The 12796-nt window shown below is 34.2% G+C and overlaps 1 protein-coding gene across 3 annotated transcripts in view; it reads right to left on the bottom strand.

Moving 5' to 3' along the window:
* HERC4 (HECT and RLD domain containing E3 ubiquitin protein ligase 4) overlaps nt 1–12796 on the bottom strand; it is a 133816-nt gene that overhangs the window by 22218 nt on the left and 98802 nt on the right. For 2 of the 3 annotated variants that reach the window (XM_041747160.1, XM_041747162.1), the window contains exons 16-19: nt 9353–9376; nt 6791–6889; nt 4999–5166; nt 4628–4771 (exon numbers count right to left, since the gene is read on the bottom strand). In XM_041747160.1, the coding sequence (XP_041603094.1) occupies nt 4628–4771; nt 4999–5166; nt 6791–6889; nt 9353–9376 (435 nt within the window). The remainder of the gene's footprint in view (nt 1–4627; nt 4772–4998; nt 5167–6790; nt 6890–9352; nt 9377–12796) is intronic. The other variant, XM_041747161.1, reaches the window with a different exon arrangement.

Below are 12796 nucleotides of genomic sequence, written 5' to 3'. Positions count from 1 at the left end.
AAACTACCATGACACTAAAGATCGACATCACAAACACCAAAAAGAAAACTGTAGACCAGTATCCTTAACAAAGATGGAAAAATCATCAACAGAACACAAGCAAACTGAATCCCACAGCAAAATAAAAGGATTACACACCATGACCAAGTAGGCTTTCTCTCAAGAATACAAGGTGGCTCAACATAAGAAAATGCACCAATATAATACATCACATTTATGGAATGAAGGAAGAAAACTACATGATCATCCTGATGTAGAAAAAGCATCTGACAAAATCCCACTCTCTTCCATGATGATATACTCAACAAACTAGACATAGAAGATAACCTCCTTAAAGTGACAAAAGTGAAAAACCCAAAGCTAACATCCCACTCAGATCAAGAACAAGAAAAGCAAGTCCACTCTTACCACTTGTATTTGACAGTGTACTGGAAGTTCTAGCCAGGGCAATTAGGCAAGAAAAAGAAATAAAGGTATCTAAATTGGAAGGAAAGAAGTAAAATTAAATCTATTGCATTTATGGATGCCATGATCTCATATAAAGAAAATCCTAAAGAATCCACAAAACAATCTAGTAGAGCTGATAAATAAATTCAGCAAAGTTGCAGAATACAAAATTAACATTCAAAAAGCAGCTGTATTTCTTTTTTTTTAAGCAGTTGTATTTCTATATCGTAGCAATGAAAAAAAAACAAAAATAAAATTTATGAAAAAGTTCAATTTATGACAGCATCAAAAAGAACAATTTATTCAATACCTTCTTCATCAAACCCTTAATGTCCTTTTTTTGCAGAAATGACAAGCTAACCATAAATTCATACAAAATTTCAAGAGATCCCTAACATTCAAAACAATCTTGAATGAGAAGAACAATTGGAGGACTCATACAATTCAATGTCAAAACCTACTGCAAAGCTACAGTAAACAAAACTGTGTGGTACTGGCGTAAGGACAGACATAAACATCACTGAAATAAAACTGAGGTCCAGGAATAAATCCATATTTCTGCAATTAATTTTCAACAAAGGTTCCAAGACTAGTCAATAAGGAAAGAATAGCCTTTTTAACAAACAATGGTGGGACAGCTAGTTATTCACATACGAAGAATGAAGCTGAACTCTTACCTCAGACTATAGACAAAAATTAACTCAAAATGGATCAAAGACCTCTAACAGCTAAAATTGTAAAACTCTTATATAAGAAAATCCAAAAAAAAAAAAAAAAAAAAAAAGAAAATCCAGAAGGGTAAATCTTAATGACTTTGCAACAGTCAATGGTTTCTTAGTTATGACACCAAAAGCACAGGCAACAAAAGAAAAAAATAGATAGAGGATCCCTGGGTGGCTCAGCAGTTCAGCATCCTTTGGCCCAGGGCGTGGTCCTGGAGTCCCGGGATCGAGTCCCATGTCAGGCTCCCTGCATGGAGCCTGCTTCTCCCTGTGCCTGTGTCTCTGCCTCTCTCTCTCTCTCTCTTTCATGAATAAATAAATAAAATCTTAAAAAAAAAAAAGATAAAAAAGACTTCAACGAAACTTAAAACTATGGGTCAAAAGATACTACTAAGAAAATGAAAAGACAACCCATAAAATGGGAGAGAATATTTGCAAATCTTACATTTGATAAGAATCTAGTATCCAGAATATATAAGGAAGTCTTAAAACTCAACAGCAAAAAGACAGTGTAATTTAAAAATGAGAAGAGGACTTAAAAAGACATTTTGCTTAAAGCATATAACAAATGGCCAAATAAGCACATCCCTGGCCATTAGAGAAATGCAATTCAACACCACAATGAGATGCTATTTCATACCCACTATATTATTAAGAAATAAACTAAATATATTTTTGAAATATAAATTTAAAAAAAGGAAAATAGCAAATGTTGGAAAACAGTTTGGTGGTTCCTTAAAAAGTCAAACTAAATTATAACAGGACCCAGCAATTCCACTCCTAGGTATACACACCCAATTAAGTGCAGCGTGCAAACATAAACTTGTACATAAATGTTCATAGCAGCATTATTCATAACATTTTATCAAAAGAGTTAAACAACCCAAATGTCTTTTGACTAATGAAACATAAACAAAATATGGTATTTCCATACAAATGAATATTCTTCAACTACAAAATGGAATGAAGTAATGATATATGGTACAGCATGGATGAACCTTGGAAATATGTTAAGTGAAAAGAAGCTAGCCACAAAAGGCCACATATTATATATGACTCCATTTATAGCAAATATCAAGAATAGACAAATCCACAAGACAAAGAGTAGAGTAGTGGTTGTTGGGCTGGAGGGAAAAGGAAGTGGAGAGTAACTGCTTAAGGTGTACAGGTTTCCTGTTGAGGTGATGAAATGTTCTGGAACTAGACAGTCATGATGGTTGCACAACACTGTTAATGTACTGAATACTACTGATTTGTACCTTAAAAAATTCTTAAAAAGGTCAATTTTGTTATATGAATTTTACTTCATCAAAAAAAAATTATAAAGAACATATGGCCCTCTGCTTTCTCCCTTTCCTTGTCAGGACTGAGCTTTTAGCCAGCAAGGAAGACAACTGACTACATACATGGTAGATTTGAGTAAATATCTTCAAGATGATAGCTATGAACTTACTCACTGGTGATTTAAGTCACATAAAATGAAAAATGAGGCTACAGAAAATTCTGGTGTTTGAATAGAATTAGAGGTATCAGGGGGTGCCTGGGTGGCTCAGCTGGTTAAGCACCTGCCTTTGGTTCAGGTCATGATCTCAGGGTCCTGGGATTGAGCCCTTCGTGGAGCTCCCAGCTCAGCTGGGGAGTCTGTTTCTCCTGCCAAGTTGTGCACGTGCTCTCTCTCAAATAAATACAATCTTGAGAAAAAAGAATTAGAAGTATCAGTATGATCTCATGGTTGGAAACCATATGTATGTTGGAACCATACATGAGATGTGTGTGTATATACATTCATATAACTCCTAGTTCTGCCTGCTGAGAACCTGAAAGCAATGACTCCCTCGTAGCAATGAGTACACTTAGGATCCAGAGCATGGTTTCTAAATTCCATTTTCACCTGAAGAAGTCAGGGCTTTTAAGGAGAAATGGCTACTGCCAGGACTGGGGTAATCACAAGAAGAGCCTGGAATGTATGTTTTCACTACATGTAAAGAATCAGGGGCGCCTGGATGGCTCAGTTGGTTAAACATCTGCCTTCAGCTCAGGTCATGATCCCAAGTCCTGGGATCGAGCCCCGAGTTGGGTGTGCTGTTCAGTGGAGAGTCTGTTTTTCCCTCTGCCTCTTTCCCCCTGCTCATGCTCATGCTCTGTCTTCCTCTCTCTCTGATAAATAAAAACCTAAAATAAACAAATAAACGTAAATAATTAAGGAAAAATGGGGACATGTAGAAAGTACACAAAAGAGGAACCAATTCAACAGGGCTCCCATTGGCTAAATCAAGATATAACTAAAAAGGTCTCACAGAAATCCAAAATAAAGCTTAAGACTGCCCCTCTCCGGGAATCCCTGGGTGGCGCAGTGGTTTGGCGACTGCCTTTGGCCCAGAGTGCGATCCTTGAGACCTGGGATCAAATCCCACGTCGGGCTCCTGGTGCATGGAGCCTGCTTCTCCCTTTGCCTATGTCTCTGCCTCTCTCTCTCTGTGACTATCATAGATAAATAAAAATTAAAAAAAAAAAGACTGCCCCTCCCCTGAGTTCAAAACATTACCTCTCTATAGAACTGAACAAAGGCCCACAGAACTCTTTGTGTTCCTAGTAAAAGAGGCCTCCATTCCATGTACCCTCTTCAAATTCTCTCTGTCACACCATTAACAAACTATCCCTAAGAGACTAACCCAAGGAGGAGACCATAATTCGATCAGATTGTCCACCTACCTGGGAGGCTATCAGTATTCCACCATGCCTTACATGCCTGTTTATCAACACAGGAAGCCTCAAACTCATAGATTATCCCTAATCCCAACTCCATGTGCCATTGTATTGGCCCTTAAATCTGACACAATCTTTTTTTTTTTTTTAATCTGACACAATCTTATCACCATTCTTCCTCCATCAAATCCTTTCACTTGCCCTGGAACTCACAATCTATCATTTAGAAAACTGCCCACATCCTAAGCTTCTCTCCAAATTTTCCTTCCTTTTATAAATGAATAAGACTGTCTTCTGAGGACATGATTTCTCCTATAGCTCTTATAAATGGTGTTTGTTTTCTCTTCTAACCCCTCATACAACTAGGCATAGAAGTAAATTCCTGGTTTTTCACTCCTTCTAGACCTCCTTTCATTTGCCTTCCTAAAATCTCCAGATCCTCTGTAACACAGGATGATGGACCACATCCCATGCTACTGCTCTATTATTTGACTGTGTTGCTTTCCTGCAGGGTACACTCAAGGATGAAAAAATACCAACCTGCAAAAACAATAAAGTTTGCTAATTTTAAACGTGTGAGAAACATTAATGTGTTCTGATGACTCTGAGTTCAAAAGTTTATAATTTTCCAAAATGTAATAAAGCAAATCTCTGAATATGTAGTAACTTTTATTTACTGAGTCAACTTGACACATATGGGTATATATCCACAGGTGTATATACATAGAATAATTTAGATGGTTGGACCTCACCTTATCAGAAAACCAAATGAGCCTGGAATCTTCATAATACCTAAACATGCCATATTTAGGATCCAACAATTCTCTCATGATGAGCAAGAAAAATTCTTTGCGTACTCCTCCTGCATCAACAGCATCTTCTCCAACAAATATAACCTAAAGTAGCATAATGCAAAAACTGAATGTAAAGAAATGGAAGTATATTCTGGAGAGCCCATACATTTAATTTATTACAATAAATGCTCAACAATTCATAGTTTAAAAAATGTATATAGTTTTATTTATTAAGTTTCAAAGATACATATTAAAACTTTTTAATTTTCTAAAACTATGAATTGCTGAGCATATACTGTATGTAATATATACAGAAAATGTTAAATTACCTTGAGTGGCTTTTTGTAGTCTATATTCTTTGTTTTCCTAAGGACTTCCATTGCATCTCCTACAATATTTTCTCTACGTACAACTAGAATTAAGCAGGGATTCACAGATTCAATCACTGGGAGGAAAAGAGAGGAGACATTCTGTCTGTGGGCCTGGTCAATAGCCATCTAGAAAACAAAAGATTAAAATTTAAATAGCAATGCTATAAAGAAGCTAATGTGACTGGGTAAGTTAACGTCTATCTATCAATTATAATCTTATATTTATAATTCTATTATAGTATATATACTACTAAATTCACAAAGGACCTAACAACAGTATCTAGTAGAGCATAAGAGCTTATTAAACTGTATTCTCAGCATAAAGAGTGTCCTTTTGAATGTTTTTATATTGAAGCTTCTGAATGTTTTTATATTGAAGTGTAACTAATGATACCATTTAGCAAGCACGAAAGTCTTAAATGGTAAATCTGAACACTGCTGTTTCTCAACAAACAACTGGCACCAAGAGTGAGGAGTAAAAGAAAACAGCATTAAAACAACCTCTAATGAGAATAAGGAAGAGTCTGGCTGAGGAGTTTTACAGAAATGCATCTAGTAGAGTGATCATTGCATCTGCTCATAAACCAAGCATTTGGCTTTTACCATTTAAAAAAACCTGTTTTTAAAAAAAATGGTTTTCCGTGTGTTTTCCGTGTGTTCTTGTTCTAAAATGGAGTATACTATATTAACTGAGGCATTATTGTTTTAACAACCACCATCAAAAAAACTGGCTTGCCAGCTGTTAGTATAAACCCTACAAAAATATTTATTTCTTCTGTTGATGAAAATGGATATATGGATAGAAGTACATCTCTGAAATTCCCCTAGTATTTATGATTTAAAAATCTGGAGGCAAAAAAAATAAAAAATAAAAATAAAAATAAAAATCTGGAGGCATGTAAAATACCAAATGTATTTATTTTAAAGGAATGAAAATAGCTATCAAAATTGGGTACAGGGATAATTTTTTAAGGCATTTTTAGAATTTTAAGTGCTCAAGGTTTCTTTCCATCATTCTCTTAGTCCTTACCTTCTATAGTCTGACATTCTACACTAGAAAATAAAACTCAAAAGCTTTTTAATTTACAGGCTCAAAAGATAAAGTAAATCTATCGTAGCTCTCAAAGTCACAAAATATAAAACATTAAAAAAAAACCCTCATTATAAATGAAAAAGTGTTCAACATAAAACATACCAGGGAGAAGGGAGAGGGAGGAGATGATGACCAATCTTAGGAAAACACCTTATTTATTATTAAAAGCTTTCTTCAAGGAAACTTCATATCCTCCCTCTAACTAAAGTGATCACATGCCTCTTACTTTATATCACATCACCTCTAGCTACCTCCAACTTTTACCAAGTATATAAATATGAAGTATATAATGAAGCAAGATTTGAAAGAAACCAGTGTTTGTGAAGTAAACTACTAAAATTGTTTATAAAGATTGCATATTTCTATAATCAAAAAGGCTTATACCTTTTTTAAAGATACAACACAATTAAAGGCTAAACTATTGTTATTTTCACTTAAATACATAAAGTAGCCCTCATAAGAACCTACATGTCATATACAACAGTCCTCTTTTTAAGGTAGCAAAGATACTTTGCAAAAGACAGACCACTGAGGTATAGAATGTTCCCAGGGATTGCTGATTATAAGCAAACTTCAAATATTTATTTTTAAAAAAACTTTATAGAAAACAATTAAAAAACCATCCTCAAATCAGATTAGTATTAAACTATATTTTACCTGCATCTGTAAGACTGCATCTGTTTGTAACAGAGTAGTTTTTGCTTGGGCATCAAATACAAATGGATATGTGCAGATTGTAACAGGGATATCTGCCAACTGGAAATAAAAAATTAATTTGTTAGTATAAATTGATTTGTGATGTATTTTTTTTATATACTATTATTTCTTTTCAAACTGATCACATTCTGGTTTATTCACCTACATGTTGTTCGGGAATTATAAATAAAACATTGCCTACGTCCAAAATATGGAATTTTTACTGATAATCAGATGAGGCATGGAATAACCCCAATTCCCAATAACCCCAATTTTAGGAGGGAATTATATACTTGAAAGTCCATCTAATTGTAAATTACAAGTATCTTTCGGTTAGCATATATTAACCCCAAGATCCAGCGAATTATTCGGCTGCAAATATTTTCTAAAACTGGGGGCTCTTGGGATGCCTGGGTGGCTTAGTCAGTTAAGCATGCAACTCTTGATTTTAGCGCAGGTCATGATCTTGGAACTGTGAGAAAAAGCCCTGCATCAGTCTCTGTACTGGGCATAGAACCCACTTAAGATTCTCTTTCTTGGGTGCCTGGGTGGCTCAGCGGTTAAACATCTGCCTTTGGCTCACATCATAGTCCCATGATCCTGGGATAGAGTGCCACATCAGCCTCCTTGCAGGGAGTCGGCTTCTCTCTCTGCCTAGATCTCTGCCTCTTTCTCTGTGTCTCTCATGAATAAATAAGTAAAATCTTAAAAAAAAAAAAAAAGATTCGCTCTCTCCCCCTCCCTCTTAAAAATAAAACAAAACTGGGCATTCCTATGTTAAATACATTACCCAGTTCTTATATATTAGTACTCTAGCAACTGAGGCCAATGATAAAAGCAATCTGATTATTCATTCATTTAACAGATATTTATTGATGCCAGTAGAGAGCCAATATTACTGTAAGTCCAACAATCTTTCTTTCATTTAATCTACAAAATAAAGCACCACAAGTATTATTTTCTATTAACCTTTAAAGTAAAAAAAACTGGCCTATTATTATCATTATTACACCTTAATCACTTTACAATTATTTATCATAGAAAGTAATACGGTGATTGTTAAGTATTTTAACAATGCAGAAAAATACAAAGAACTATGAATTTCCAGCCAGATTCTTGCAGTTGGAGGAGGACGTATTCCTACCATCTACCCAACAGGGCAATGTTGTTGTGTCAGCTCTGAAACAGAGCCCCTGCTGTAAGGTTTCTTTCTTCTTTCTTTCTTTCTTTTTTTTTTTTTTTGCTGTAAGGTTTCTAATGAAAACAATATATCATGAAATAACCCACTTCTTAAGTGCCTAGGAAGTTCTTTTTATTAAGTCTGAATTCCCATTTCTATACATCACTATGCATTATTTCATTTTGTATTTCAGTCTTCATTGCAGGGAGGCATATATGTTTTAAAATATTTCAAGTCCCCAAGCTCTGTCTTTTTTCCACAGTAAACATTCCCAGTTTTTCCAACCATCCTGAAAATAATATGGTTTCTAGCCCTTCTTCATTCTAACTGCCTTTTAAATGTATTTTATCTAAGTCTCTCTTAACAAAAACAAACAAAATAATCCAATAGGACTCAATCAATATTTCTATAAGACTGCCAACTCTTTGTTAACAACACGTAAGACAGCAGGCTGAGTTATATTAACCTTAAATTATCATTCTTCACTATTTTTCATACAATTTTTACCTTGATCCTGTATTTGTGTCACTACCTTCTGACAGAAAAGTAATTTCACTACTCTGAAACTCAAAATGACTGAGATGATTTCTAAGGTTTGCTCTGGTTCCAAAAGTCTATGATTTCATAATTTTATGTGCTACTTCTATGTGAAGATGAGGAAGCAAACAATAGTAAGCCTATACAATTAAGTTAATTCTAAATGTTTCACTGGTTCAAGTGCTGGGGGGAAAAACAAAAGAAAACAATAAAACCTAAAGTCTATAACAGAAATATAAAAGAAGTACTATTTATTAACAAGCTCAAGCGTTAAAAAGGTGGTTCAGGTTTGCTGATAATGTAAACCAAAATGTTAGAACTTTGTATGTTAAGATAGTACATTATACAAAGTAAGGAAGATGACCATAATGAGTTCATTTGAGTATCAATTACTAGTTTCAAAAAAATTGAAAATCACTTTAGTTCTGTAATATAAAATATTTCCTGCCTTGCTAGGTAAGCATTTGTCAGATTTTAAAAGTCTGCCTTTTAAAAATTATTATTACAAAGGACACATATTAATTTTATACTGGAAGATTTTAGGAGAACAGAAACTATTTTAACACAAATACTGTTAAAAGGCATGTAGGTGTAATAATGTTAACTAAAACAGAGGTTTTACTTTTCTTTAGAAAATTCTTCTGAAATGTTATGTACAAAAATTCATATATACTCATTTAAAAATTTATATACATACATATAAATTTAAAAGTCACACAAAACAGGAATCTTTTGCTCTCCTATCACTTAAGACAAAACAGAGTGTATCTTACTCTGAACATGAGACTTCAATACACCAAACTTACCTCAGTTAATCCATGGTTGACATCCTAAGACAGCAGTGCAGAATGTAACAGTAATGAGGAAAGAGCAATGTTAGTGTCCAAATTTAACTATTTCTATTCAAAGTAGCATTTCATATATTTTGCTACAGCAGAACACTGAATTAATGAAGTAGACCAAAATATACCTACAACAAAACTTACCCTTTCCGCGTGCACCTTATGTATCTATATCTACAAAAATAAGAACTTTGTTTCATGTATCTTGTGGTCACAAAGTTATCAAGGCTTGAACATAATGAAATCTGGCTTTAGCAACTAAGCACCCCATTTGTAGAGTTTAGGTAGAATAGGGAAACTAAATGTACACCTGACTTGGTTTTGAAGATACAATTTTATGTCTGTTTCTCCACCTGGAAAATGGGAAAAAATATTCCCCACACCTCAGGACTTGATTAATCTTGACAAAATGTCTGAAAAGTGTTTTGTAGATTAAAAGGCTATATGTAAACAAAGTGAAGAAAATTAAGCTGTCAGTTGTTTTAACCAACTGATTTTAATTTATGTGCTTCCCCTATAATAAACTGTAAACATCAGTGTAACAGTTGTCAGTGAGTTTTGTGAGAGCTTATAGCAAATTACTGAACTAAAGGTGGTGTGGGGAACCCCCCAAACTTGCAGTTGGTGCCAGAAGTAAGGGCAGTCTTGTGTGGACTAAGTATCTTTTCACTTTGTAGTTTGCTAAATGCTCACATGCCTCAGGGGTACCTTTGGAAGCTTTAAGATATGAACAAGGAGGACTTGGTTCTCTCACTATGTTGTGCTCGATCAAGTCGGAGCAGTATGAACATAAGCAAAATATGATTCCATACCAATCCTATTCAGAAAAAGGTAATTACGGATAATATTTTCTTCCAAAAAATTCAGAGTACCAAGTTATCACTACATAAGTGCCTCTACTGGTGGTGTTAACAAGAACACATTTAGAAGCTGTACTGCAGAGAAAGTCTTTTAGATTACACTCAGCTTAATTTGAAATCAACTTAACAGGAACATCTGACATTCTTTTATAGTATATCCTGTGGGACATTTTAAAAGTGTTATTATTACTACAAAAGTCTAAACAAGCAAAGAAACACGTCTCAATATTTTTTGACTATCTATAGCCTGATTTGATAACTATAGTAGATATCAAGACAGTTTATATCATGGGAGATGATATAACTTTCTTAAGTAAATAATAAAACATTATTTTACTATACACACTTTTTTATTACTATATAGAATTAGATAAAGGTGCTATGCATATCATTATGCACTGAGGAAGTCAGTAAGATTGTTAGAATTTATGGTGTGACTAAACCATACTAAAGTAGAACCTATATTTGATTGTAAGCTAGAAGAAATACAGGAAATAATGGGATATGTACAAAACTTGAAAAAAGAGAGGCTTTTAGATATCAAATAGGATAATTCTCTAGGAGAACAGCATCAAAGAGTAAACTAGATTAAAATCATTATCAGAAATTTCAATTTAAGGGTCAAGGATCTGAGACAAAAGCTCCAACACTTTTAAAAAGGTAAATGCAAGAAGAAAAAAAAGGCAAATGCTTAAAAGAGCATGGATGAACTCTTCCAGGAAATATTAGGGTTGCAAGGGAGTTGTTATTAGTTGCAAACCTGTTTCAATCAAAGTTGTATTTCCAAGGGAATTTTAAAAGGAAAACAAAGTGGGGGTTGGAGGCAGGCGATCATAAAACACATGAGGTCAATTAAAAGTCTATTGCTAAAAATTCAACATTTCATTGGCTCCAAATCCACATACTCAAGCATTTGTTGACTGTTTTTAGAGTCAGAGTCCTGAAATTGGGACAAGGCATGCCTAATTTTAGTTACTCAATGTCCCAGAAGCTGGAGTGAGAAAGGCTTGAAGAAATGTTCTAAAGTCAGGTTCTCATGGTCTAACACAGACTTCACTAAGGCTGCTTTTAACACCAATGGTTAATGATGGTTCCAGTTGTTCACAGACAAAAAGAGCTCCTTGGCACATTTTAGTTTCAACTAATTTCTTATGGTAAAACATTATGCCATTCCTGGTGTCATCTTGATTTAATGATATAACACAGGATTACTCTAAGAAGGCATAAAGAGGGGATATTGAAGTTAATGAAGTAATTCCAGTAAATATGAAAGGTCCTAGTGAATAGATAGAAATAAAAAGATAACTTCTAAAACATGAGGGAAATGGAAATCTATGAACATAATTTGGCAATCCAATGTTTAAGGAGTCAGTCCAAAAGTTCAGTCAGCAAAATATTAATGCCATTAAAAAAAAATAAGGGAGCTTTAAAAAAGATGAACTTTACTTGGAAATATTATAGTTGCAGGCGAGCACAAATGTACTTTTTTGGTTTTTATTAAATGAGAACAAAATTCAAACCCAGAAGTACTGATGTATCTTTTCTAAACTGGTCTCCCCAACTCTTTTATCAGTCTATCTTTATATTTTACTAGTGAACAGGTCATGTTGCTAGCTCAGCACTGTCCACAGTTAAAGTACAACTTAACTCCAGAGAACAAATACATTGATGATTTATATATACAGCACAACTAATATCAAAATATAAGATTTATGACTTAAAAAATATGTACTACAGCACCAGAGACTATAAAAATTTCATCAATTTACCAAGAATCTTCATTAGGGTCTACCTGTATTTGACATGCCTTAAACAGGTAAACATTTCTTGAAATAAATATGTAGTTTAAAAAAATGTGTAACATGATTCATATAGTACTTTAAACAAGCAGACCCAGCATATACCTTTCTATACTTCATTCTAAGTCAATTTTTACTAAATATTGATACATATGTACAGAAAGTAGAAGTATAAGAAAGAGAAGAAAAGAGCACACAGATCAGTAGCAACCACTGAAGTATTTTCAACTTAAAAGCAAAGTTAAAAGAAGGTAAGGAGGGATCCCTGGGTGGCGCAGCGGTTTGGCGCCTGCCTTTGGCCCAGGGCGCGATCCTGGAGACCCGGGATCGAATCCCACGTCAGGCTCCCGGTGCATGGAGCCTGCTTCTCCCTCTGTCTGTGTCTCTGCCTCTCTCTCTATCTCTCTGTGACTATCATAAATAAATAAAAACTTAAAAAAAAAAAATTAAAAAAAAAAAAGAAGGTAAGGAAATACACAACTGAGAATAGTACCTAGAAAGTGGAGAAAAATCAAGTATCAGAGGAGAAAGAGAACCCATGTGCCATTTTATTTTGTCAAGAGATTAGCCATAAAAGGAGAAATATAGATAAAAAGCGAAAAGGAATTCAAATGAAAAAAGTTGCATACACCAAGATCACAGTCTTGAAAAAACAAAAAACAGAGAAGCTTATATAGTAACCAGCAGGAGTAGGAGGATCAAGAAAAAAACTTCATAAAAACATGTAAAAAGAGTTAGGTTAAAAGGAC

Source organism: Vulpes lagopus, chromosome 3, assembly GCF_018345385.1.
Source record: "Vulpes lagopus strain Blue_001 chromosome 3, ASM1834538v1, whole genome shotgun sequence".
In the NCBI taxonomy this organism is placed as follows: domain Eukaryota; kingdom Metazoa; phylum Chordata; class Mammalia; order Carnivora; family Canidae; genus Vulpes; species Vulpes lagopus.
This window is presented reverse-complemented; position numbering and strand designations above follow the sequence as displayed.